The following is a 27,912-nucleotide window of genomic DNA, read 5'->3' on the forward strand; positions in this document are numbered from 1 at the left end:
AATAGAAACCGGTTTTATCTGAGCATCGAGTGAAGGTGAATGATTTTTCTTAACACACTTGTCTGTTTATGTGCATATATTAACAACAGGTAAAGGATAAAATCTTAACATATTGTTTACAGAATTTGAAATCCAAATTGTTGTTAATACATTAATAAATGAATCAGCCGGACGTTGAATGGGGAATAATTTCATATATCAACAAAAATATCAATTTATGATAAATATATTTTTATTGAGCTATTTAAATAAAACTAAATATTTATTATTTCAAAGATAAGCGGCTTAGATCGAGTGATAGCTAGCTAAATCTTTATATTATAATATAAATATAATAAAAAACCTAAGTACAGATAAAATTCAAGTCAAACCGATATTAAACAAAAAATTACTAATTTGGAAATAAATCATGGAAATAATTACGCGTTTTTAAGCATAGATTGTTGGCGTCTACTAAGTTCACGTCAAAAACTAAAAAGGCAAGTGCAAAGCAAAAGAAAAAGATACAGTACAACGAGAAAAACAACATTAATTTTGTGCACAACGAAACTCATGTACAACGTGAGAGTAAATACAGGAAGATAAACAACCGAAAAATAACTCATTCATCCGAAATTAATGGAACAATTCTTAAAAGATATCAAGAATATCGTGCTCGTATGTATAGGTTTTTTCTTCGAAATGTTTTCCTCAAATTTAAATTTCAAATTTAAAATTATATCAAATCTTATAATAACATTTTTTCTGGGCATACTAGACGTTTTTTTAAAAACACAACTTCAATACACAAATAAAGATAACCCGATGGGTTATATTAGTTTTGTTTGCAATTATCTTAACAGCATTCAAATGTTTAGACGGCGTAAAAGTCCTTACTTAAAAATATATAAATAAACACGAAAAAAAAAATACAGAAGAATTTGCGACAATTTCGTAAACTTTGTGCCAAAAAAAAAATTCAGTAGGTATAGGTAATATTAAAAACATTAATAACAGTTTGGGGAAAATAGTGTCATAAGGAAGAGGTCCATCATAACACTACCACTTTCATCAAAGGCAACTCACAGGCTTCACTTCGCCTGACTGAACGTGTTCTTGTAACGATATTTGATCAAATTATTGACGTGTAAATTAAACCACAACCAAATTCACATAGTATAAAACAAAGTCACTTACCGCTTTCTGTCGGTGTTTTTTAATAAATTGATTCAAGAAGGTTTATATGTATAATACATGCACAATATAGTAGAGACCACAGATAATTTTAGAGGTTTCTGTAGTGATGTCGTAAATAAATACATTTTTTGCGCTTACATTGCAAACGCTGGTTGAACCCTACGAGATATATCAAAATAATGTACTACAGTATTGTACATCTTAAAAAGCAGGTCAAAAAAGGCCGCGATGGTATACGTCTATCTCTTAGGGAAAGCCCACAACTATTTTTTATCCTTTACTTATTACGATAAATTATTTTAAGGCTTATTTTCGAAGCGATTTTAAGCAAAACAGCATTAATCCTTATCCAATTTAATACCTTGAATATATTGTGCGTTTAATATGGACATGGCAATATGGCTTTTTACAGCATGTAATATAAATATTTTCGAATATTTTCGAAGATATTACAGATTTCAAACGCAGGGACACTTCAGGGACAGGGGTTTTTATTGTCTAATGACTGAAAAACTGTGAACGTTGTATACATTCTGTAGTTGTTAGTATCAACATTGCACCCGTGCGAAGCCGGCAGGTCGTTAGTTTGCTATAAATTTCGATATATGTCATATTTGTCCAAATAGAGGAATTCAAAAGATTCTCTAAATATTTTTGTGTCCGGACAATTATTGAAAATACGCGATCACGATTTCTGTTAATGTGTACTGGAATAATAAAAGAAGCTGAACACACGACGAACTATATATTTTATTTTGGAAGGTAATCTTACGAGCTAAATATACATATTTATATGCCATTATTTCAAACACCTTAATGAGTTTGGATTTGATGTTTCTTGATTATATTCAAGTAATATATCAACTTTGTTGATTTCAGTCTTTTTATAAAATCCAAGCTCATTAAACAACATCCTGTATAGCATGATATGAATCATAAATTATTTTTAAAAGCAGAAATAATAGGTATATTTCACAGGAATTAAATATTAACAAACTATACAGGGGTGTTTAAATGTGGTTTAGCCTCCCAGTTGCTTATACAGAATTGGTACGTAATCGTCGAATTCAGCTTGATAGAAGTTTCCTTCGATGGGATCGCCAAGGTTGTATTTCGCAGCGAATTTTGCAATGGAAAATCCTCCACGGTTATCGCCAGATCTATAAAAACATTAACATTTAATATAATTCGGTCATGGATATGAAATTATACATAATAATAGTGAAATAAATGCTACGAACGTGACAATGATTGTTTGTGGAAGTTAAAAAGGAAGTAAGTATCAACTGCGTCTTCAATATAAAACAGGTCTTATGTTTCACCTATGTGAAGTCGGCAATTAGGTGTACAAGGGATATGGGATATCCTTACAACGGATAGTTATTGTAGTTCTACAAACAGGCTGTCACGTTAATCTATTCATAGACTGTTTTGGTTATTTTCCATCATACGATGGTACGTCGGATACATTAACAGCCTGTAAATTTCCCACTGCTGGGCTAACGTCTCCTCTCCCTTTGAAGACGTTTTGTAGCATATTCGACCACGCTTCTCCAATGCGGGTCAGTGGAACACAATTATGGCAGAATTTCGTTGAAATTAGACACATGCAGGTTTCCTCACGATGCTTTCCTGCACCGCCGAGCATGAGATAAATCATAACCACATATTTTAACATTAACATTAGCGGCCTGTAAATTTCTTACTGCTGGGCTAAGACCTCCTCTCCCTTTGAGGAGATGGTTTGGAGCATATTCCACCACGCTGCTCCAATGCGGCTTAATAGAATACACATGTGTGCAGAATTTCCTCACGATGATTTCCTTCACCGCCGAGCACGAGATGAATTATAAACACAAATTAAGCACATGAAAATTCAGTGGTGCTTGCCTGGGTTTGAACCCGAAATCATCGGTTAAGATGCACGCGTTCAAACCACTGGGCTATAAGCTCGGCTACAATTTTTTTAATTTTTCTTTAATATATATCATCATTATACCCAAGAGTACAAATTTTACAATTTATTTTTTACTTGAATGTGCTATTTTACGCGTTAATGAGTTTTATGATAAGTTCTCGTTTTATCGTCGTTTGTACTCGTTTGTACAAACACACAGGAACATATATTCAACAATTTATTTTTTTACAAGACTTCACGTCTATTTAACGAGTTAATTGTTAGTTTTATAAATATTCGGTTATCTTTTACCCCTTTAGGTAGAAACAATTCATAATGCGGTTCAATTTGAGATAAACCTGGTACAATCGAATATAAGTCATAAAAATTAAATACCTTTTGCTGACCTACCTCTACTACTACTTCTTTTTACGCAACCCCGTATCTCTTACCCCCTTAAAGTACATGCGATCACATCAAATGCGGTACAATCGAATGGAAATCTTTGAAAATAAATATTGTATGTATACTTGGTGGTAGGGCTTTGTTCAAGCCCTTCTGGGTAGGTACCACCCACTCATCAGATATTCTACCGCCAAACAGCAGTACTAAGTATTGTTGTGTTCCGGTTTGAAGGGTGAGTGAGCCAGTGTAACTACAGGCACAAGGAACATAACATTTTAGTTCCCGAGGTTGGTGGCGCATTGGTGATGTAAGGAATGGTTAATATTTCTTACAGCGCCATGGTCTATGGGCGGTAGTGGTCACTTACCATCAGGTGCCCTATTTGCTATTCCGCCCACCGATATTATAAAAAAAAAATACCTATTTGCCAGGCACATATAGGTTTAAGTTTCCTTAATAAAAGATACAATAGACAGTCTAAAACCAAAATTGGGAGGTTTACTATATGACAATAACAGAACAATTGCAGATCTTTACATATTTAGTTGAACCAAGGTCAACATTGAATATTTATCTTTATTATTAAGGAATACAAGGAAGAAAATGGACATCGATAAAGCAAGCTTTTGGTGTTGAGTGAGTTAAGTCATGATTTGCAAGTCTCAACTGCTGTCGGCTGTGGACGTTCGGAAACGTTTCGAGAAAGGAGCACAGTGGCAGAATTGGCGAGAGGCTGGTGGGTCTTCCTACAGGAACACGTGTGTTTTGGTCTCTCGCTAAGGCTGTCTTAGGGTATTTGTATCGGCCTTCTTTTCTATCTTTGCACCGGGACGGCGAGTTGCTGGCCCATACCGCGATGGAAAAAGCTGATATTTTAGGCTCTTTTTCGGGTCCAACTCGACTCTGGACGACTGAGGATTGACACTACTAACAACCCCATTGTTTTATACCACGGTACCGGATGTAAAAATCCGACTAAGTGCACTTCCTAAAACACTTCTTTCCTTGGATATTCACGAGTCGATTGGTCCCGATAGCATACCTTTCATTGTTCTACGAACATATGCTCCGCAATTAGCATTAGTTTTGGACACCTTTTACACCGGCTGTGCTAATATTTCTCGGGAAAACGTCGAGTCTCCTTTACTTTCGCGGTCAATTGGTCATCTCTAAATAAGGTATGTAAGTATGATATAGTTTATAATTATGTATATAACATTTGATAGTCTATACTTATATAATCTTATATATATATTAATGGCATAAGCCGATTTTAGTCTCAGTGATTATGGGACGATAGATATATACATAAGATAAGATATGCACATAAAAAATCGGTTATGGTCTCATTTGGATCTCCAGCCATAGATGTGCAAAAAAAATAAAGATAGATTTAATGATTTGTTACGATTTAACAATAAAATTAATTTTAGACAGCGGAAAAAAGTTACTGGCCTGGTAGATCACTATGAATGTTCGACCGAATTTGACCGAGGTATTGTTTGGATTAATCCAGGATGCCGAATTTTCCCTTCTAACATCGCTTCAGAATTTGAAGTTTTGTTTGCATGAACTAGATGTTCAAAAATCCATAACAGCGCGATTTTTAAGACATTTTCTGAATCGCACTACTTTGAGGAACCAGCTTTTGCTAGCGGTTTTTCCGAACCGACAAGATTTGGTAACATTCAAGAAAATAACCCACACATTTCTTAAAGGCCGGCAACGCAGCTGCGAGCCTCCCAGTGTCGTTGGCGGTCGTAGTTATTTTCCATTAGGTGAGCCACCCGTTCATTTGCGTCCTATACCATAAAAAAAATATTACACTACAATTATCTACCTGTTGGTAAGACGCGGCTCATCGAACGTCAGCTTCCCGGGCTGTTCGTATACAAGGAACACGTAACGATGAAGGCCAGTCTCTGGCGGGGGTCCTGAACCAACATACTGGGAAAGTGTCTCGCCTGCGGCCACGTTGTTTCCGGGAATATTGCCAACCAGCCAGTGGTGCCATTCACGGAACTTTGGTTCCTTTCGGGATGGCGCATCTGGGTCTGAAAAAATATCATTTATTGAATTTTTACTTTTTTTTAAGGTGATGGACTCTAGTCTTTATTTTCCTCATTTAAGATATGTCTATGAAATCAGTTACCATTTTCAGTATTAATTGACACCCTTCCAATATCAAGACGCAATATCTCGATATTTTCTAATAATTTCTCGCCTTGAATTTTTGAATTTTTGAATACGACTTTTTCTGCATATTACAATTTCTTAACTTACAACTTTATTAGCAGTAAATTCCTAACCATAAAGGAATAAATCAAACTTTACATAACTTTCATGCAATTAATATATTTTGTAATAAATCCTGAGCTACAAGTGTTAACAGAAAGTTTTCTTACATATAGTTGCTGTTGGGGTGAATCTTGGGCACATGTGATATAATAATATATTATATTATTCGTTATAATAAGTAATCTCAATTACACAAAAGAAAATGAAGCGTACACAGGCAAACCCAAGATATCTCAATATAATTATAATTATTCATGAGTAGTAATAACCATGATACGCTTTTTTACTTATAGACACATCTTATTGTTTGAATATAGGTAACAAAATAGTCAAATGTGATAAGTAACGCCATCTATGTATTGCTATGTGTAACGTTCTTAAGAAAAATAAAGTTAGTCTATTACGGAAAGCAACTTGTTTTGATATCTATGTGTGGTCAGACTTTTCATTAAATAACAATTGGAAATTGTTGATATCATTATCATTACATAGTATAATACAAAGTCACCGCTGTCTGTTCGTCTGTAAAATTACTTTACTTTATTTAAAACGCAGGGACATAGCGGTTTGTATTGTCTAACGACTGAATAACTATGAACGTTTTAAGACATTCTGTAGTATATTTTGTGTCAACATTGCACTCGTGCGAAGCCTGGGCGGGTCGCTAGTAATGTATATAATGTTAATTTATATGTAATATGTACATACCAGTCATGGCAAGCACGTAGTAACTTTCAGGTTTGGCATTCCACGTCACGGTTGGCACATCCTTCACTTGAGTGGGAGTGAGCTCATTGCCCAAATTAACTTCAACGCCGCTTGGGTATTTTACCTGAACAAGATAAAAACAATATTTTACTTTTATTTATTTTCAGAGTACAAACATCTTCTTGTTCTCCATAATTAGTACATATACAGATTATTAAGACTATATACGTATTAAAGGTAGAAGAGATATATAAAATTAAAGACTTGTTATTATAATAATAAATGTGCGAACATATATACACTTAATTAGCCGTCTTCGAAAAGAAGGAGGTTATCAATTCATCCATATGTTTACAGTTGTATTATTCTCAATAGCTTTGTGAAGGTATTGATAATTTTTTTTGGATAATTTCCGAAAACCGGATTCTGAATTTCGTCATGAAATCTGGCACAGATTTTCCATTAGACAATCTAAAGAACTAACCACTGAACGAAACTACATACAAATTTTTTTTCGTTTTCCACATACATAATATTATTTAAATATATTCAGCCATACGTCGAAATAACTTTCAGAATTTAATGTTTCGTTAAATATATAAGTCACCAAAAGTTATTTTGAGGTACTCTTAGTCCTATCCGAAATTGAATCCGAATGACGAAATTCGTTTTCCGGTAATCCTAACTTCATTTTCTTAATTTATTTAAAAATAAAACCTCTCCTGAGAGTGGACAAAGGGTAGACAATATTGCATTAGTCCCTTCTTCTTCGTCAATCATCGCATACTTAACAATTGTAATGATTCTCATTTTATTAAATATTTTTTTGGGTGCATAAATTAGAAACGTCAATAAAAATGATAACAATAGAAAATTAGGTCATATGTCACTAATTGTGTATGCTAGTATAAATTGATCTTAATAAAACGTGGTGATGAAAATTGGAGCTGGTGTTAGCCAAAACAAAGCAAGATAAAACTTAGTTTAGGTATGAAATACGGACTAATGTAATTGGTTTTAATATGAATACCATTAAAAAAGTTTCTTAGAAAATAATCCTTCCCAAAAACTGCCCAAAATTTTGGTATGACCGAAACATCGGAAATGATCTCTATTCTTGGGTACTAAAGGCTCAATTCATTTTGTCTATCATAGAAATATTTTATTATGACAAGTATACATCTCAATTATTCTCATAAGGAGTAATGAGATGTTTTAACGAGCATATAATCTTACTTTAATTCTTTATAGTTTTACTCGATTAAAGTGGTACGACAGATATATGGTCTCGCAAATTACGGTAATCATTCTCATCACACACCGGAAATATTATAACTAAATCATGTGGTTACAGCAATATAGTCGCAGTGAATATAATCTATATACTCTATTCTAACCATAACAGGAAAAAGTCAAATAAACAACATTTGACAGCAAATTGACGCGATATAATTGGCTGAGAGCTTGATTAATCTATGATACTCACTATGGATTTGCGTAAAAATGGCGTTTTGAACGTCGACAAAACTGTTATCGGAATTTTGGAAATAAAATTAAAGTGGAAATAAGTAATAGTGTTGTATTATAAATAAATATATATTAATCATATTCAACTCTTAGTAGTACACAATATAGTTGAGCTATTAGCAAATCGAATGAAATACGTAAATCTAAGGTTTGTTTATCTTTATTCCTACTTCGATTGGAATAGGCTATACGTGAATCATTATTAATAAATAATTAAACGACATTTCATATCAGACATTTGACATAGTACGAAAGTAAAAGTGTTTTTATTATTTTTTTTATTTACGACAGTATTTTCACTTTGAATGATCAAATTGTATATTTGACATTTATGTCGTAAGAGATAGTGCTTTGTCTTTTAAGAATATGAGTGAATTAATTTAATTTAAATTAAAGTAATGTGAGGTCATAGCAACTAAAGTGAAGTGGTCTGAAGTTGGTGATGCTGAAAACTTAAGAAATTCTCCGAAAGTAAAAATTCACGTCAAGTGGTCCGGAGATTAAAAACGTCGGTGACATCTGAGATGATGAAGATAATAAAAAAGAAATAGTCTATTAAGTATTAAGCTACAATTGTTCACTATTAGTTAAGAGAATTCGAATATAGATACCGCAGAATGTCGTACATTTTTTAGAGGATGTAACGATTTATTTAAGAAGGTTTGTAAGTTCTGATGAAACTATAATTATATACGCCTATTTCAAAATTTAATCCAACAAAGGAATGAGAATGTTGGCTTCAACTCCAAAAAATCCTACGGTTTGGCAGCATAAGTGACTGGTTTCAAGTTTTGGGACGTCATAACGACGAAAAGTTCCGAAGAATCTTCCGAAAATCAACTAATGTAAAAAATATATATATCAATGAATTTAATTGCAGTATTGTTTTTGTACAAAACTAAAGTAATAATAATTTATTATCACATTTCCAGCATGATATTTCACGTAATGATGAACGATAATGATAAATAGATGTTGTTATAAAAGTCCTTACATTAGCCGTAAATAACACACGCTAAGTAGCAGCTTGATTTGAGAAAACATACAATTTCCCGTAATTGTGAACAATGGATGGCGGATTGGCGTAATGGTCATTACCAGTATCTTCTACTTTAGGGGTCCGATCTGATTACCGCGAGAAATTACACAGTCGGGATTATTTTATTATGCATACCTTCCAAACTATATCAGAACATATATATTTAATTTTATATGTAAAGCAATTATAGTCCATTAACATTGTCTGAATACAACTTATAAGACTTTTCAAGATAAGATACGATTAGAAGATTTAAAAAAATTGATAAATGTTTGCGGTCTAGTGAGTTCGATAGGTAGAATTTTTCTAGAACTACGAGACATACAAAATGGAAGGACAAGGCTTTATCCACTGGAAACTAGGACAGGCATGTTTCTCTTAACAATTGAATATTTTTTTCTTAAATGTACAATGATGATGAAATAAGGAATAGGGATCCTAAGGCTAGATGATAGGACGATACTCGCAAATAAACTAGTGGCGGACAATAAAAGAAAACTACCTGCTGATGATGATTTAAGATTAAGCTTAAAGGTGAAAAATAGCCGACTAAAAATAAAAGCCGTGTGACCAATTGTCAGGATAGTAACCTTACGCCGTCTAAAATGTGATCATGTGTGTCGGATACTCACCGTGACATCGGGTAAATTTTACAAAATAGTTTTGTATATTTCATTACGCTTCAATGCAATTGTGGCTAAAATTTTTACCAAGTACTATTTCAACACCGTGAAAACATTAACCGTGACAGATTACAGATTATTTTTGAATGTTACGTTCTCGTTGTTTTCATAACACTTACGTTTTGACCAATAACATTTTTAATCCTGTTAACGTTTCGTTAAATGTTAACGCAAACATTTCCTATAAGTAGGATTTACTAATTACATTAAAAAATTAAATATGTTTTCTCCAAAAGAATAAAAGCAGACTTCAAAAGTTTTCCTGAAGTGTGTGAAGCGTATTTTCAGGTAAATTCTTGAATTCGGTAATCCAACACATAAAAATATTTATATATACAGACGAATTAAAACCACTTTGAAGTTTTAAGTGTATTTATAAAACAATATTTTCTTATTTGAAAAGAAAAACTCACCTTGATGTCTGTCGTTGGTGCTTTAGGAACGACATCGGGCACCACGCCATGCCCTTCGAATGCTCTCGCCACGGATGACATCGCTCTCGATAGCACCCTAAAATTGACCATAGTGCTCTCTGCTAATAACAAAACAATCGCAAGTCTCAATAGACAACCCATGTTTATAGGACAGGACAATTACATAGACAGCAAGACTGACTACGATGGCTGATGGCCGTCGAATGACAATCGTTGAAAAAAGTCTGTCTTTTTAAATGGAACCAGTTTGATCTGTCGAGTACAGGCGAATGTAAAGCTATAATTAATTTCACTAGCTATTTCCTCCATCTTCGCGAGATGATATGACGTTTTTATATAACTATTTTTTTTTTTTTCAAAAGTTTAGAGGCAAAAAGAATACATTCAATATCTCAGGGTAATGATATAATAATTAATTTTTTAATCATAATATTATTCTACTTGTATATAAAATATCCTTTATTTTTTTTAACAAACTTAATTTTTAATTTAGTTCCTAAATAAATACATAATTTAATAATGATATGTACATATATATTCAAACAGAATACAAAACATTACTAATATGTATATTCAAAGTTCTATAATATTTTGTTTATAAGAAATTATAAAAAACTATTATAGAACTTTGAATATAGTAATATTTTATATATTTTTATATTTAGTTTCTGCTCGAGAATATGCCTGAGAGTGACATAGAGACAATTTCGGATATTACTCTTTGTGCTTTTCTGTGCCATTGATGTATTTGCAAAAATCATGATGATTGGTGAAAGCATAACAAACAAACTTAGGCATTTATAATATTAGTTAAAATAACTAAATAAAACATCTATGAGACTTGTCTCCACATGTGGTAGCACATCACTAGAACTCATGGAACCAGACCTTAAATTTGCAATTGTATATGCTTTTTATATTTTTTCAATGCTGTTATGTTATTATTCAAGAATATGTATATATATTTTGAAAGTTAAATTAACCAATGAGTTAGCTTAACAATTTAATGATATATAAAAAGAACCAAAGAATTTATGATTTTTAAATGCTTAAAATGTAACCATCATGGGACATAAGTAGTATAAACATTTTTGATAGTTTTTAGTGACTGTATTGACATTGTAATAGATGTGGTCCCACAAAGGTTGACTGTCTCATGCTATTAGATTAGCAGCTATTTGTTGTATGTTGGTGCACATCAGCTTTCATCATAATTTAAATTACAAAAAGGAATGATAATAACCATTCAAGAACATTCCAGATCATCCACACACTATATACAAGAAAAAAAAATCATTGAATTAAATTTTTTCAGTTTTCAGTTTCCAGTTTCTTTGCTTTTGTGGTTTGAAATACATATACAATACAAATTATAAGATATATATTTTTTTGGTTTTTTATATGTTCCAAAATGGCATAGATATAAGAATTTTCCATCCAAATGTAATTACTAATCATATGTTTTTCTAAACTACCTCCAAACTATGTGGGCGAAAAATTATACTAATGTACTTAAGTAAAAAAATACAGTCAAAATCTGTTATAACGACATTGAAGGGACTACTCATATTTAGTCGTAAAAATCGATAGTCGTAACAACCGTGATGCTTATTTTTTAATGAAGTGGTATCATTTAATGTGTAGGTCATAGGTATTAATAGGCAAAATATATTAATTTATGAAATTAAATTATATTTCATTTATTTCAATCAAAACGTTTATTAAAATTAATATTAAGAAAAAAACAATGTAATTTTCCTGTATGCATAAAATCTGTAATTTTTGTTTGTTTGGAACACTACTGTCTTGTATATACATTTTGTAATTCACGTTGGAGTTTAATCAGCTTATTGTTATAATTGCCCTGCAGGTGAAACTGTTCATAAAAAAGAACAATTTTGCGTAATACACAAACAGCATTGAGACCATCACTTAAAGTTGGCACTGTAAATTGTTCTTCAGAGTCGTCCTGTTCGTCATTTTCTTCTTTAACTTCTCGAACTTCTTGTACAATATTATCTTCCGTAGCCGATGCACAAGTCACAATAGACCTATCTATATTAAGAAACGCGTCTGCTTCAGTAGTAGATGAAGCAGGTCGTAAATTTTGGGCTAATTGGAATAAAGAAATGTTGTCCTCTTCGTCATCGTCAGTCACGTAATCTGAGGTTACTGTTGGGAGATCTTTAAAACCTGCATGTCTAAAGCAGTTAGCTATAGTTTTCTGTGAAACTTTTTCCCATGCTTCTGATATCATCAAGATGGCATCAAAAACCGTAAAGCTGTTCTGATTATTACTGTCCAGGTTTTGTATTAATTTTAACACTTGCATTGTTCTATAATGAGATTTTAAACATCTTATTACACCTTGGTCCAGCAGGTTGCAGCACAGATGTAACATTTGGTGGTAAGAACACAAGTTTAATGAACTTTAGATTGGTAGCAGCTGGATGAGCAGGACAATTATCAATCAAAAGTAGTACTTTCTTATTGTTTGCTTTTAATTCAGCATCCCAGTCTCGCAACCATCTTTCAAAGATTTTTGATGTCATCCATGATTTCACATTGTTTTCATACGTTACCGGTAGTGAGCGAACAGATTTAAAGCATCTTGGTTTCTTAGATTTCCCAATAACTAAAAGCTTCTTTTTACAGGAACCTGTCATATTTGCTGCAACCATGATCGTTAGTCTCGTCTTGGACATTTTTCCTCGCAAACAATTCTCTCCTTTGAACTTTAAAGTCCTGTCTGGTGTCATATTGTAAACAAGTCCGGTTTTGTCCGCGTTAAAAATGTCGTCTGGTGTGTAGCCTTCGCATAACGTGGGCCACTTTTGCGTCATCCAATCTTCTACAACACCTTTATCAACACTGGCAGCTTTATCACTCATTTTCCCGCCGACATTGCCGTGCCGAGCCCGGAAACGTTGAATCCAACTAGACGAGCAAACAAAATCTTCACCAAAGCGTTGAGCAAAATCGTTTGCTTTTTGTTGAAGAATTGGTTCATTTATTGGCACATTATTTGTCCTTTGATATTTAAACCACTTTAACAAAGCTTCTTCAATCTTCGTATGCTTCGTTGTACGGGCTCGTTTCATTTTCAAAAAGTTTTTGTCATAGAGGTTTTGAATTTTTTCCCTCCATTCCAAATGGTGGAAATTGTCGAGTGTGATACGCCATATTCTTTAGCTAAGACTTTGTTTGGAACTCCGCTATTTAACTTTGAAATAATACGCGACTTTTCTTCGATATTAAACTGCTTTCTTTTGGCTCCCGACATGTTGACAGTTTCACAATTAACTCAACACTGTGTTTTGGTGCGTCTTGTGTACAAATAGGTGTGTTTTGTTTCTAAGAATTACAAAAGACCCTAAATCTTTAATTTGCGCTTAAACTCGACACGTGTTTACTTTTACGACTTTTACGATAATAGCCATTTACCATAAATTACATTGTGCCTATTCAAATTGTTTACAATACGGATCAGCTGGTTGTTCGACAGATACAATTTTCGAAAACATTAGCCAAATGTGGTCGTTTAATGTGGTATGTCGTAAAAAGCTATATTTTTATAAGACAGTTATATAGCATTCAGCCGGGACCTTTGATTTTGGTCATTATAACCGATATGTTGTTCTAAACGATGTCGCCATAAACGGTTTTAACTGTATATATTTAAAAGTGGAACACAGTTGTAGAAGATTTTGAACTACTTTATAAGCTCATTAAACGGAATAACCTTTACGGGTGATCATTCGCAATAATCTCATAATTATCTAAAACGTAAATGTCACCATAAAGTAGTGATAACCGGTTTTTAATGGAACTAACTAACAATTTTGAAATAAGGAAATATGCACTCAACATTAGCACCTTTACGTAACGTGCCTCGAGGGATTAATGTACATCTGATTGTGATAGCTATGTGATATGCATTGATAAAAATAAAAATACAACCACGAAATAGGTTGTTAAAAATAAATCAAATATATATGGTAATATTATTCACTTATGAAACTTACTCAAGTCACTGTTGAAATATTAATAGCGAACAAGAATATATTATGTAAATAGTATTATAACAATTCAGACAACAGTTACTATGCTATACTTTTGGTTTGGAGCCGGTCAATTAGACATTTAGTTGTGACGTATCAGATAACAATAACAACAGAGTAAATAGGAATAACTATTTAATAAATTTTGTTTGTAAGCATTAGTAAAAATATTAATACATACATATTATGATGCCAATTTATGTTTATGAAGACTGTAAGAAGTACTGAGCTTAATACTAATCAATTTTATTAACAGTGTATATTTTATTTTGCATAAGCATAGACGCATAATGGGTTCAATATATTATTTAAACTCATGCAATTTTCGCGTTTGCTCTTTAATATAATCACTATGCCCTTATAAATAATAAGGAACAAGTATATAAGAAAAATATGATATTAAAAAACTGTATAGACTGACAAGTGACAGTGACACATTCTGACCTTCGGGTGTCGAAACTTCGAAAGCCAAGAAGTTTTGTTGACTGTTTTCTATACCATTAATATCCAGATAAATATTTTCAGTAGCTATTGTAAAATAAGACTGACTTATATTGTCAACTGAAATATTATAGTTAATAGTAGACGATTCGGAGTATGTTCGGTGACATTCAATTAACAAAGCGTTTAATTGTTATTGCCCTAGTCCTCGGCATTATTTTAATTCTTAAGGAATACGTGTTTGTTTTTCCACTATGAGTCAGAGTAGAGTTGCATATTTCTATAATCCAGATGTAGGTAATTTTCATTACGGCCCTGGTCATCCTATGAAGCCTCATAGGTTATCCGTGACCCACAGTTTAGTTCTCAACTATGGTCTCCAGAAGAAGATGCAGATATACAGACCGTATCGTGCGAATGCGCACGACATGTGTCGTTTTCACAGTGAAGACTATATTGAATTTCTGCAAAATGTGACCCCTCAAAATATACAGAGTAAGGAATATTATTATTATCAGAATTATATCTGGCCAATTTAGACCATCATGGAATGCTTCTATATAAAGTTTAATAAATGTAAATGAGATGTTTGTGGCATTTATTTAGTTTATAAAATTAAAAAAAAAAAAACGTATATACTGCATTAATATTTTTGTGTATCAAATCTAATTATTCTTTATAAGTAGACTCATAAAAGTATTTTTGTATTGTCATGTTACAGTGTTAAATTAAGTGTAAAGCTACAGTAGTTACTCTTTTCTACATAGTACAATTCAATTTAAATATATACAGCCTGCCTTCAGAAATCAACAAATAGTAAGGCTATTTTTATCAAAAATATAATCTTGTATTATGTAATATGTCTTATTTATCAGTTTTTTTTTTAACATGAGCTTCAAATTGTTTTATTAGGCCAAATTGTATTCATTATTATAACAGGTATCAATGCATTTGGTTTCAGCATACTCAAAGGATCTTCTCCATTATAATGTTGGTGATGATTGTCCGGTATTTGAAGGTCTGTTTGACTTCTGTTCAATGTACACCGGTGCTTCTTTAGAAGGTGCAATGAAACTAAATAACAATGCCTGCGACATTGCCATCAATTGGTCTGGTGGATTGCATCATGCTAAGAAATTTGAACCTTCAGGTAAGTTATGTTATTTTACAGCATATTTACCAAAATATCCCATCTGAAATTATTTTTTTTAAATTCTTGCAATATAATAATAAAATAATAGCATTTTTTTTAAATGTTTTCTTTTTTTAGTTAAAAATTGTATATGTTTATATATTATGTTGCAAGTTCTGTGTTTTTCTTACTAACATTTGTGTTTCTAAAAATCTTATGTTCTACAAATAGTACAATAGTAATAATAGTGCTTTAGATCAAGATGGATAGTTTTTGTTTTTGTTACTTTAGATGTGACACCTTCTTGTCCATATAATCTTTGTCTCATATGTGCTTAAGTTACTTAAATTATTTAAAAAAGGCTTTTTCTTAACAATGCAATATTAAATAGCTTTTTTAATTTAATTAAAGTCCATAGAATAAAAAAAATTACTGAGTTTTTTGAATGAAATCAAATTTACTGAAATATTTTGATATATAATATATTTATTATTGATCTTTGTTTACAGGTTTCTGTTATGTGAATGACATAGTTATAGCAATTCTAGAACTCTTGAAGTATCACCCAAGAGTTTTGTATATTGACATTGATGTACACCACGGAGATGGTGTCCAAGAAGCATTCTACCTGACAGATAGAGTAATGACTGTTAGCTTTCATAAGTACGGTAATTATTTCTTCCCTGGAACTGGTGATATGTATGAAATTGGAGCTGAAAGTGGACGATACTTCTCGGTGAATGTTCCATTGAAAGAGGGTATTGATGATCAAAGCTATGTTCAGGTAAGATTTATAGTATTATAGAAATGGTCAAGCTGTAAATTGTTTGTGTCAATACACTAAGGCAATATTTACCATTGTTTTATGACTTTCAGTGTTTCATAGCCATTTTATTGAGAAAGGTTATAGATTATATAACATCATGTTGATATATATGATATACGAAGCAGCTATACAATGTAGATGGTCTAGTTACCTAGGTTTTAATTGACATAAGATATTTAGTAACAATTTTATTTTTTGTTAATTTATATATTCTTGAATTTTGTTCAATATTGTATTGTGCCTTTTATTTTATTTAATAACAATATATAACACAAACAAATTTGTTTCAATTGGTTGTCCCATGTTACTTTTTTATGTTTTCAGTTTTTATGTAGCTCGAAAATTTGTATTAAATTTTTTTTTTTCTAGGTTTTCAAACCAGTGATATCCACTGTGATGGAGTTCTACCGTCCTACTGCTATTGTACTGCAGTGTGGTGCTGACTCGCTGGCTGGTGACCGACTAGGATGCTTCTCTCTATCGACTCGTGGACATGGAGAATGTGTCAAATTTGTCAAAAACCTCAATGTGCCCACGTTGGTTGTGGGTGGAGGGGGGTAAGTCAATTAGTCACTGTAATAGAAGTTAATGTTTATTGTGGCCAACATTGCCATGCACATTTGTATCCTGACTCTCATTGATATGTAACTTTGTTAACAGAAATTGAAAAGATTAAATAAAAAATATGTAACTATTATAATAATCACGGATGCATCGATACGCCTTTTTGCCGATACGATACCGATATCGATACTCTTAGAAAAATATCGGCGATACCGATACCGATACACTTATCGAATTTAAATAAAGGTAAAATGAATGTAAGTAGACATGTTGATTGATTGTTTTTATTTAAAAAAATAAAACGTTACAGTCTTGGAATGTGAATATTGGTAATTAGGCTCAGTAATTAAGATTCATTGATAAGAGTTAGTAACTAAAAAAAACAATAATCAATATTTTTGTTTAAAAACAAAATATTATCTCGTTTGCAACGAAAATGACAAAATAGGAGGCGCGTTTACATTACTTTTTTAAAACATGTAATTTGAAAAGTATCGTTGTATCGGCCAGAAAAATATCACCGACACCGATATATCGGAAAACCTGCTGTATCGCCGATATTTCGGTATCGGTATCGGATGCATCCCTAATCGTAATGATAATAAAAATAACTATTAAAAATATTAAATTTGAAGGTGTTATTCGAGTCAATACAACACAGGCCATAAAAATTAAAGAATAAATCAATTTATTTTGTTTTAAAACTAACACAATAACACAATATTGCTAATATTTGTACATATAACTATAAATCAATAAAGAAGCTAATAATTTGTAGATATACACTTCGGAACGTAGCAAGATGCTGGACTTACGAGACTTCTCTCCTTGTTGATGAGAACATTTCAAATGAGCTGCCTTATACGGAGTACCTTGAGTTTTTCGCGCCAGATTTCCAATTACATCCAGAAATAAGCAGGTTTGCTATACACTATATTACAATAAGTTTGCGGGTAGTTGTATTTGACAGCATCAACATACAACTACCCGCAGAAGACGTTACAAAGATAAAAATGATAGACGGCCTCGAAATTGTAGAAGGAATAAAAAGACTGAAAGTAGAAAAATGTCGAGGGCCTGATGGAATTACTAAAGAGGCAATAAAAATAGGTTGTAAATGTGAGAGGGGACAGATGGGTGCAAGATGCACGTCCCCTCTCACTCTCCCCTCTTTAACTCCATATTAGATTCCGGCACCACATCTTTACAATGGTCAGAGTTGACCATGATTCTGCTCTACAAAAAAGGCGATCCTACGAATATAGGCAACTATCGTCCGATCAGTCTGCTGCCCGCACTCTACAAACTTTTTTCAGTAATAGTCGCAAAGAGTATTAGTAAGTGCAAGCTGGTTTTAGACGTGGATATCATATACAGGCGATTGAACAAATTATCGAGAAATATAGTGAATATGGAAGAGGCCTTCACCTGAGAGAGGTCCATGCAAACACAAAATTTCCCAGAAGAAACACCTTACCTATGAAATCAAATTTATGTTTTATATATTTAAACAATTTCATAATTTTTTTACTTATTTATATTACAAAAATTTATTTTTATATAATTAAAAAAAAAAATATCTATAATTATAGATTTTGCATGGAATGCAATGCAATGAAAAAAGCTTTTTTATTTATTTATTAATTTATCTTTTTTTATCACTCTATGTTACGTCGACTATCAAAAAGCCTTCGACACAATCGTGTATTATATAAGTTATAAATTCAATTAATATTATACCCATAACTACATTATTTATTCTAATAACTATCTAATATTATTATTAAAATGTAATTCATAAATAACTTTAATTATGTTAGAAATAAAAAGCTTTTTATTTTATTTATTACAATGCTTTATAAACATATATGCACTTACAAAGATTATCTTCCTAAAACATTTGTGTAGAATGGACACAGAAAAAAAAAATTATGCCTTTTCTGGTGTATTTATAATTAAGAAGACAAACATACTAACAATTCTTTTTATATATAAAGTTGACACAGTGTATTTATATATAGTTTCATTATTTTCAGCACATCAAATGCTAATACTAAACAGTATTTGGAGGCCATCACTAAACATGTATACGACAATCTCAAGATGTGTCAACATTCGCCTGCAGTTCAAATGACGCATATACCGGGTAAATTATTTCTCATCAGTTATTTATAGGAAACTTCTAAGAATATTTAAAAAAAGATACAATAGAACAATAGGTCACTATGCTATAACATTTTGTCAAATTTCAATTTATGTCATAAATGAAGGTGTTATGGCACAAAATGAAAAGTTACCTATCATCTTCATCCACTCATGCCTTTTTTATTATAAAGCCTAAAGTAAAAAGATATTCATTTGCTTATTGCAGAGTTTTAGTTCTTTTTTTTTCCCATAGTTTTCATCTCCAATTGTAGAGGGGTACCATTTACATAAATAAAAAAAATATTATATATCATAATTGGTTCATCAAAGAAACTATATACACTGAACTGATGACAATAATTTTGAGCTCCACTTTAAATGAAGAATGTCTGAATATTTATGTTATTTTTATTATATAATGATAAGTTTTTAAACTTTCTGTTTCACAGGTGATTTTCTACCGGAAGAATACAGGATAAAGGATGAACCTGATCCTGAGATACGTATAAGTCAAGAAGAATCTGACAAAATGATTGAGCCCAAGAATGAGTTCTATGAAGATGAGAAAGACAATGACAAGGAACCAGTTCCGGAGACTAAAGAATCATAGCATACGGAGGAAACCACCCCTGCGGTGGCCATTTGACAAGAGACACCTTACAAGAAGTATAAGAAGAAGTTCATGTGACCTCTTACCGAAGAGGAACAGTGAGGTGATGGAACACAAGTGACTTAGTGAGGTTAACATGGACTTAAGTGATAAAGTGTTGCCCGTTAATAGAGTAAAGACTAAAGAGCTTAGTTAAGATTATAAGTGAAAAACCAGTAAATAACATTCTTTATTCCATTCCTATATAAATTATATATAGGATAACAATAGTGATATAGATAACAATTTTACACTATTTGAGTTGTTATCTATTAAAAATTACACCAATTAATAATCAAACTAATACATACAAAACACAGACAGAGAGATTTTGAGTTGTTATAGTATTTGTACGCCCTAAATATATAATATATTCATGAGCATCAGTATATTATTAAAGCAAAATTTCATATACATTAGAAAATTGCCAATGAGGGAAGATTAATGTGTATGTGAAAGAACTTTTTTATGCTACTGCCGAGTTTCTTACTCTGTATTGCTGATTGGATCTAAATTACAAGTAAACTTATGAGTAGAATCGGTTGATGCAATTGAATGAGATACTGATTGTACGAATGTGCAATGTCCTAATCCTTTCATGAACACTTGTATTTGTTATTATTTGTACAATCTTTCTTAAAATTATAGATATTTACTCTAAAGAATCATTAACTGGACTTATATATTATGAAGAAACTCTGTATGGGTAGATATAGCGTTATGTAATATAATCCTTTTTTATGTTTATATTTAAAAGATCATAATGCAAATAATTTAATGTAATAATTCATTCATTCATCGTAATTTAAAGAATACAGTTCCTGAATTAGATCTAGAACTACTTATGATAATCATGATTAATGTATAGTATGATATTCGTCCAAGGTATCTGTTTAAAGATATCATCATTATAGTTGTAAGATCATATTATGCTATTTAATGAATTGATTCTGTTATTTCAATCAAGAGATAAATCGTTGATATTTTACACTAAGTTGAACTATGAAGCTTAGAGTGAGTTTGAAGTAATAATATCTGTTATGTCGTTTAACACTAGGCATATTATACAAATAATTTAAGAAGTACTTAAGACCTGTATAAACTACATGTATATACAAGTCTTAAGTAGTTAAGTTTATCTATAACTATAATTTTAAGGCAGATTTTTTTTTTTTTTTATGTCATAAGGTGGCAAACGAGCAGGAGGCTCACCTGATGGAAAGTGACTACCACCGCCCATGGACATCTGCAACACCGGGGGGCTTGCAGGTGCGTTGCCGGCCTTTCAGGAAAGAGTACGCTCTTTTCTTGAAGGTTCCCAAGTCGTATCGGTTCGGAAAAACCGCCGGCGAAAGCTGGTTCCACAGAGTGGTTGTGCGAGGCAGAAAATGTCTTAAAAATCGCGCTGTTGTGGATTTTCGGACATCTAGGTGGTGCGGGTGATATTTGGAATTTTGACGAGATGTCCGAAGGTGAAATTCAGCAGCCGGGATTAAAAAAGAAAAATAAATAACTTTAACCTTGAATTGATTTGCCATCAATGGTCAGCTCTAAGATTAATCTGTGGTATTTATTATGGATGTAAGTAAAAATTGTATTAACAAATTGTATAAAATTTGTAAAGATAAAATCTTAGATTTGTTTCTCTAAACTCCTGCTATTGTAATATAGTATACACATTGTATACGCTTTTAATTGTTACATTTAAAAGTATCATAAGTATTAGTATGTAATTGTAAATGGTCGGTGATATATATATTTTACATAGATATGTATCAATTATCTGTTAGATGTTCAACCAACCCGTTAACAATGGGTTAAGTATCACTTTATCATTGATAAAGTGATACTTATCACTATTTTATCATTGAATTATTGTAATATATGCTTCCGATTTGGCAGATATTGGGTTGGGTTTAGAATTCTTCTGCGCGATTGTGAAGAAACAAAGTGTTGTATATGTGAGAAGTATGGTCCCTGATTACAAAAATACCACACACGTCGTGCCAAACTGCATAGTTTTCGAGAAAATTAAAAATAATTCTTAACTAAAAACACCTCTAATATATACAATACTTTATTTCACCAAAATCGTGCAGAAGAATTCTAAGCACTTACCGATGTAAAAAACAAATCAGTTTCAATGATGGAATGTGTCGTCACACTAAACGCGCCAACGGATAAAATGACATATGTGTAGTGTGAAATATCCGAATCATGAGATTAAAAATGATTTTCCGTCAGCAACAGTTGGCATCGTCCCAATAAAACGGTAATTTATAGTAAAAGTAAGTACTATGATGTCTTCTTTAATTATTTAAGACAATATGCAGCGTAGTTATAATTAATAATTATAAGAATATTATTAATCTTGTTGCAAATCAGCCCTGCTTTCATGTACAATTGTTATACAAATAAGGGTTTATATTAAGCAATAAGAATAGGTAATAGTAATATTTTATAAGCTAATTAAGTATTTCAAAATAACAGCTGTTTTCAGTTAAATTGAAGCGTGTACCTATATATATATTTTTTAATTTGGTTTAAAGTTATCTAAATCTTAAACAATGTAAATTCATTTCAACAATTCAACACATTCAAAAAATTCAGAAATGTTTATAGTAAAGCCTTTTTTTTTATATATATATACGTGTCTACCGACTAGCAAATGTACTTTTAATAAAATGCTACAAATTTATTATCTGTTTTTATGATGAGTCAGTTTATGAACGAATATACCTATTTTTCGAATTTCATTTTAATTGGATTGTTTAAGTTATATGTAATATAAAGCCTAGTCCAATCAAGACTATCTTAAATCCAGATCGCTGAGATAAAATGAAATGATGACCTAGATTTATTGTAGTAGAGGAAATATGGGGTTGCCATTTTTTTGCATACTGACTTTTCCGTTCCCTTGTATTTTAGTTCCAAATAGAAAATAATAAATATAATGCAGCTGTTTTATTTAATATCTCAGAAAGGTATCTTTAAATAAATATTCACTATTGTATACGTCTTTATTTTGTTGTGTGCAATTCAAATTGTGTTCAATTAAAAGTTTAGGGTTAAAAGGAATGGCAAGTGGTTTATTTTTCTTCCGAATAAGTGAAACTTAGATTACCCTTTTTATAAACTTAGTACCTTAATGTGAATGTAACTAACGCGAATCCTGCTAAACCGCTTCTATTCATTAATAAAATTTAAAATAAAGCACATATGGCCCATAATATTTACATCCACGTGGCGTCTAATGTCCACAGTAGCAAGTAAAGGGACAAATGGACAAGGAGCTATGATATTTTTACAAGGACTTTCTTTTAACACATCTTACGTTGTTAGATATTATATTGACTTTAGTGTCAGTATCAAACGTAATATTTTAAAAAGAGCACTGTTCAAATTCAAGGGCATCTAAGATTTTTAAAAAAAGTTAGGTATCATCAAGTCAGTAACAGTTTTATCAATGAGAAAGAGAATTGGACCAATATTAGATCCCTGAGGGACCCCCGAATTATCTAGAGCCTCTCGAAATATAATTGGATCAGCATTATATTATAGTATTGTTGCTTTATATCTTCAGCTTGCGTTACTAAAATATACATAAACGATATGAATACATATATAAGGTATTTATTTGTGAACTTTGACACTAATTTTTACGTGTCCTTGTATCACAAATTAGTAATATAAAGTAGGTACATTTTAATGGTTTAATTATTATTAGAGAATTAACTAAAAATATACAAAACTATTATTGTAACTAGGATTTAAGCAGTTCCTATATTTTGTCCGGTTAGTTACTATCCTATTATTGTTTAATTTGACATAGAAAACACATTCAAGTGAAGAAATAAAACAAGAAACCATAAAAGATAGTTCTTTATTATATCGCTCCATAACAATATCAATACAATTATAAATAAAACGTAATAGAAATAAATTAATACCCTCCTAGTTTTAAATCGAGATTATTACTATTTATATAATCTAAAATGTCACAAGTGTCTTCCGATAAATCTACCGTGAGCATTGTTAGTGTATCACAAGATCGAATTATTTGTATAATGATGTCCTTAGAAACTTCTAGAGTACAGTCTAACCACAAATTATTGATATTTTTGAGATAGCCCTTTTGAAGAAGACACAACAATATCTCACCAAAGACCAACTTCGTCTGATATTTCAAAACGAGTTTCTGCAATTTCTCCGTGTTATCTAAGAAAAAGAGCAAAATTTCTTCGAGATTAAAGTTTTCATTACCCAATGTCAAACTCCGAAGTTCGGTGAAGATTTTTTTCGGTCGTCTTAAAAAACGCGGTATGAATAAATTATTCGATTGAGTCATTAGACAAAGACATGTTAAATTGGGACAGCACAAACCTATCGTAATAATTGAGTCGATGTTAACGGATTGGTCAATTTCCCACAACGAGAAATGTGTTAAATATTTACCTTGGACTTCTAGAAGTCGCTGCAGGGATTGCGTGTAAGAAAAGAAGGAAGTATTTAATTTTGTGAGTCTTAAATCGCTAGCTCCTATCTCTTCGAGGATAGATTCCTTATCATTAGCCGATAAATGTGTTACGGATAATTCTTTTAAATGGGGACAAATTTTTATTAATTTCCGAATACCGTTAGCTGATGCGAAATGACAATTAATTTTTCTGAGACTTAGAGGTCCAATATTAATGTCGGCTCCTATTATTGTCGAACCGATGTCACATGATTCTATATTTAGTTCTTCGAGATAGGGAAGTTCGCTTAATAGCATAATGATACCGGCTTGGGTTACACATCGACCTATACGACTAGACTTTTCGTTGCGTGGTGGATCCATCGATAGAATTCTTAATTGTTTGAGAATGCTTATACAACACAAACCGACGTCGGACACGTTTCTTATCAAAACTGAAGCGTTGATTGGAGACTTGCAAACGTCAACCCTAGACACAATGTTCAGTTCTTCGAGAAGAGGACAGTGCGTAGCGATAACTTCAAGGATTTCGTCAGTACAAATAAATTTGAGGTCGAGAACGACTAATCGGGTAAACCAAGGAATGGTACTAATCCAGTAATGCTGAGATATGCCATTATCGATATTGCATTTGCGAAATATAGACATCTTGGGATGTATCAGGACATTGAGCTGTACTCGAGGGTCGCCGCGGTACGGGCAACATCCTCTTTCTAAACAGAGGATATCAAATAACCTGAAACAATAAAATATATTTAATAAATTTAGTAATGTAATCACAGGCACAAGGACATAACATCTTAGTTCCCAAGGTTGGTGGCGCATAGGTGATGTAAGAAATGGTAAATATTTCTTACAGCGCCTTTGTCTATGGGCGGTGGTGACCACTTACAATCAGGTGGTCCATATCCTCGTCTGCCAACCAATTCCATAAAATAAAAGTAAAGATAACATTTATTATAATAATATTAATACAGTCACTTTTTTATATTTTATATTGAATAAGACACACCATAGTACATAGATACTCTGTACTATGTACTCTGGTGATTAATTACTATTGAGGTTAGTAATGACAATCCTAAAGCTAAGGAGTAAAAATAAAGTACTTCTGGCATCTGTATAAATACTGATTACTTGTCAGTAATTTTACTAGTTTGAATGGAGAATTTCTGTTTAATTACAGTTGCAATAGACTTTACGGCTTAGACTGAGCTTACATGAATTGACAGTGTAAGGTATGGCTTATTTTCCAATCTTACATTGCTAATGATTATCTGACTCGTTTATATAAAATTAGCCACACTGCATCATTTTACATAAAAATCATAATATTTATGTAAAATATGTCAGATTTTTTTTAAATAAAAGTTTTAATTAAATCCTAATAATTGGTCCTAATGTTTAAGACATTGTGCATAGGTAACACACACTTATTAAATATAACAGTCAAGGAGGTATATTTAGTATTGCATCAGTGTACCACAGGCACAAAGGATGTAACATCTCATTTGGATTAGAACATGACATCAAGTTAGGTGGCTCTTTATTTATATAAGAAATGGTTAAAAGTTGCCAATTATGTGAAGTGTTCAAACCAATTCCCATCAGATGGTTTATTAGGGCATTCGTCTACCACTACCACCAAATAAATTAATGAATTGTCTTTTGAATCATATTTTTTTCCGTGAAGATATAATGTATATGTATAAAGTTGCATTTTGAATATAATTTTGTAATAAAACCTTCATGAATTTATCGAACAAGTATGCACCAAAAATATTCTTCAATTATTACACAAGGGTGAAATTTGATAGGGCTATATTTTTTAAATCCATCAATTTAATTGTATTATTAAAAAAAATACTTTAAGAATAACATTCACATTTTCTTATATTTATTTTTATTTTTGTAGAGATTGTATCAAAATGACATGCATGACACAGCACGAGACTTCCGGTATATCATTATTATTAGTGAAATATTTTAATCTTTGTATTAAAGTTAGATTTAAATTTAAATTAAATAGTAGACTGAATGGATTCTGTAGTTATTTTTATTATGGATACATTTAAATTGTATCATGTTAATGAGAAAGACTTAATTATACCAATAGAGATTCTGTTTTTCTTTTTTTTTATGAAGATTTTAATTTTTTTTTAAACTCTATTGATGTTTACTAATTGCGTAATTAATAAAAAAAATGTCTATATAGTTACATACAAACCTGGCAGGAAGTGTAGACATTAAGAACCCTTTCAAAACATATACTCTATTTTTGCAATCCGTATATTCAATTTCTGTGTAACTTTTTTCGATGCGATAGCAACTATCATTTATCAAACTAAGGGAACTCTTAATACATAATTTAAATAAGTTAGTTGGTTGTTTACGAGGCGACATACTTGTTTTGAATAAATGAAATTATGATCAAAAGTTAATCACTTTGTTATCATTAACGTATTTCGAATATACTGTATGAAAATCATCTCATAAGATAAAAATGGGTCAAAACAACGTTGACTAATTGCACCATAACAATAAATGTTTTGAGAAAATCTATTAATTAATTGATTTATTTTATGTGTGAGTTATCTAAATTTTTGACACTGACAATTGACAAATTTTAAAATCTTTATTTTATATTATTTTTAGGTAAGCAAAGATCTACGCTATACAGCCTTGATTGATATGGACTATCAAATTATTTTCTCTCTCTGTTATTTATTATTCGTTACAGCAAAAGTCCCATTTTAAGGAAAAAGATATAGTAAGTAATTTGTATAGATTTGTTTTTGCTATATATATAAATAAATATACAGAAATTAGATCAAAAATAAAAATCAAAATATTATGTATTCAAGTAGGCTCATAAAAGCACAACTAAATGAGCTTAGTACAAGATTTCAGGTACCAACCACTTGTTATGTATTCTACGGTTAAATTGTACTTTGCTATGTTCTATTTCCGCTGGAGAGTAAGGGAACCAGGTGGCGCATTCACAATTTATGGGTCTGTTAATATTTTTTACAATGCAGTGTTACAAAAGTGGCTCATTTACCAATCTGATTATTTACTTATTAATTAAAGTGAACTAGTAATGTATTTATGTTTAGTCTTCAATTTATCGTTTTGTGTAGACGATTGTCAAAAACTTGATAGTTATCACAACTACTACCATGAAACTGTTTACCTTTCGTCTTAATATGTGCTTTTATATTATAATTGTCAATCAGATAATATATTTTATAATAAAACAGTTTGCTTAGATTAAGCAAACCATTAAATTTAGGTAAAAAAAAAATCATTATTTAATTTTTTTTATTACGTATATTTATTAGTAAAAGTTAAGCGATTTGGTCATTAAATAAAATTACAAATTGCATTGAAGTTTTATTTAATTAATATTTTACCATGAACAATCATAGGCTAAATGAATAATACATTTAA

The 27,912-nt window shown here is 31.4% G+C and overlaps 4 protein-coding genes across 7 annotated transcripts; 1 reads left to right on the top strand and 3 right to left on the bottom strand.

Moving 5' to 3' along the window:
* Positions 1-1,906: 1,906 nt before the first annotated feature.
* LOC125071981 (phosphatidylethanolamine-binding protein homolog F40A3.3-like) lies at positions 1,907-14,315 on the bottom strand. 3 transcript variants are annotated; one of them, XM_047682435.1, is made up of 5 exons: positions 14,193-14,315; positions 10,147-10,243; positions 6,485-6,608; positions 5,319-5,532; positions 1,907-2,336 (listed from the first exon to the last, which is right to left on the bottom strand). In XM_047682435.1, exons 2-5 carry the CDS (start codon positions 10,225-10,227, stop codon positions 2,198-2,200), a joined length of 558 nt encoding a protein of 185 aa, XP_047538391.1. In that variant the 5' UTR covers positions 10,228-10,243; positions 14,193-14,315; the 3' UTR covers positions 1,907-2,197. The 3 variants fall into 3 exon arrangements, with proteins under 3 accessions (XP_047538391.1, XP_047538390.1, XP_047538389.1); XM_047682434.1 differs by having other exon boundaries at positions 10,147-10,268; positions 14,193-14,304; XM_047682433.1 differs by lacking the exon at positions 14,193-14,315 and having other exon boundaries at positions 10,147-10,323.
* LOC125071982 (major centromere autoantigen B-like) lies at positions 11,948-13,715 on the bottom strand. Its single transcript, XM_047682436.1, has one exon. The coding sequence runs from the start codon at positions 12,566-12,568 to the stop codon at positions 11,966-11,968; it is 603 nt and encodes a 200-aa protein (XP_047538392.1). The 5' UTR covers positions 12,569-13,715; the 3' UTR covers positions 11,948-11,965.
* A 132-nt stretch (positions 14,316-14,447) lies between the features above and the next one.
* LOC125071978 (histone deacetylase 3) lies at positions 14,448-21,151 on the top strand. The gene is made up of 7 exons (XM_047682431.1): positions 14,448-15,164; positions 15,631-15,819; positions 16,311-16,585; positions 16,997-17,184; positions 17,970-18,110; positions 19,228-19,337; positions 19,786-21,151. The coding sequence occupies exons 1-7, from the start codon at positions 14,924-14,926 to the stop codon at positions 19,944-19,946; spliced, it is 1,305 nt and encodes a 434-aa protein (XP_047538387.1). The 5' UTR covers positions 14,448-14,923; the 3' UTR covers positions 19,947-21,151.
* Positions 21,152-23,851: 2,700 nt separating this feature from the next.
* On the bottom strand, positions 23,852-27,056 carry LOC125071977. 2 transcript variants are annotated; one of them, XM_047682429.1, is made up of 2 exons: positions 26,690-27,056; positions 23,852-25,198 (listed from the first exon to the last, which is right to left on the bottom strand). In XM_047682429.1, the coding sequence occupies exons 1-2, from the start codon at positions 26,863-26,865 to the stop codon at positions 23,929-23,931; spliced, it is 1,446 nt and encodes a 481-aa protein (XP_047538385.1). In that variant the 5' UTR covers positions 26,866-27,056; the 3' UTR covers positions 23,852-23,928. The 2 variants fall into 2 exon arrangements, with proteins under 2 accessions (XP_047538385.1, XP_047538386.1); XM_047682430.1 differs by having other exon boundaries at positions 26,686-26,800.
* Between the last annotated feature and the right edge of the window lie 856 nt (positions 27,057-27,912).

The sequence above is a fragment of the Vanessa atalanta genome, chromosome 20 (assembly GCF_905147765.1).
Source record: "Vanessa atalanta chromosome 20, ilVanAtal1.2, whole genome shotgun sequence".
Lineage (NCBI taxonomy): Eukaryota > Metazoa > Arthropoda > Insecta > Lepidoptera > Nymphalidae > Vanessa > Vanessa atalanta.

Bases quoted from the DNA above. Each gene is read 5' to 3' on its own strand.
- LOC125071981 (XM_047682433.1), bottom strand. From the start codon at position 10,308: ATGGGTTGTCTATTGAGACTTGCGATTGTTTTGTTATTAGCAGAGAGC. The intron at 6,609-10,146 runs GTGAGTTTTTCT...TATCTTGTTCAG, and splicing joins CACCAACGACAGACATCAAG to GTAAAATACCCAAGCGGCGT. The intron at 5,533-6,484 runs GTATGTACATAT...ATATTTTTTCAG, and splicing joins CTACGTGCTTGCCATGACTG to ACCCAGATGCGCCATCCCGA.
- LOC125071982 (XM_047682436.1), bottom strand. From the start codon at position 12,568: ATGTTACATCTGTGCTGCAACCTGCTGGACCAAGGTGTAATAAGATGT.
- LOC125071978 (XM_047682431.1), top strand. From the start codon at position 14,924: ATGAGTCAGAGTAGAGTTGCATATTTCTATAATCCAGATGTAGGTAAT. The intron at 15,165-15,630 runs GTAAGGAATATT...ATTTGGTTTCAG, and splicing joins GACCCCTCAAAATATACAGA to CATACTCAAAGGATCTTCTC. The intron at 16,586-16,996 runs GTAAGATTTATA...TTTTTTTTCTAG, and splicing joins ATGATCAAAGCTATGTTCAG to GTTTTCAAACCAGTGATATC.
- LOC125071977 (XM_047682429.1), bottom strand. From the start codon at position 26,865: ATGTCGCCTCGTAAACAACCAACTAACTTATTTAAATTATGTATTAAG. The intron at 25,199-26,689 runs GTTTGTATGTAA...TTATTGTTTCAG, and splicing joins ATGTCTACACTTCCTGCCAG to GTTATTTGATATCCTCTGTT.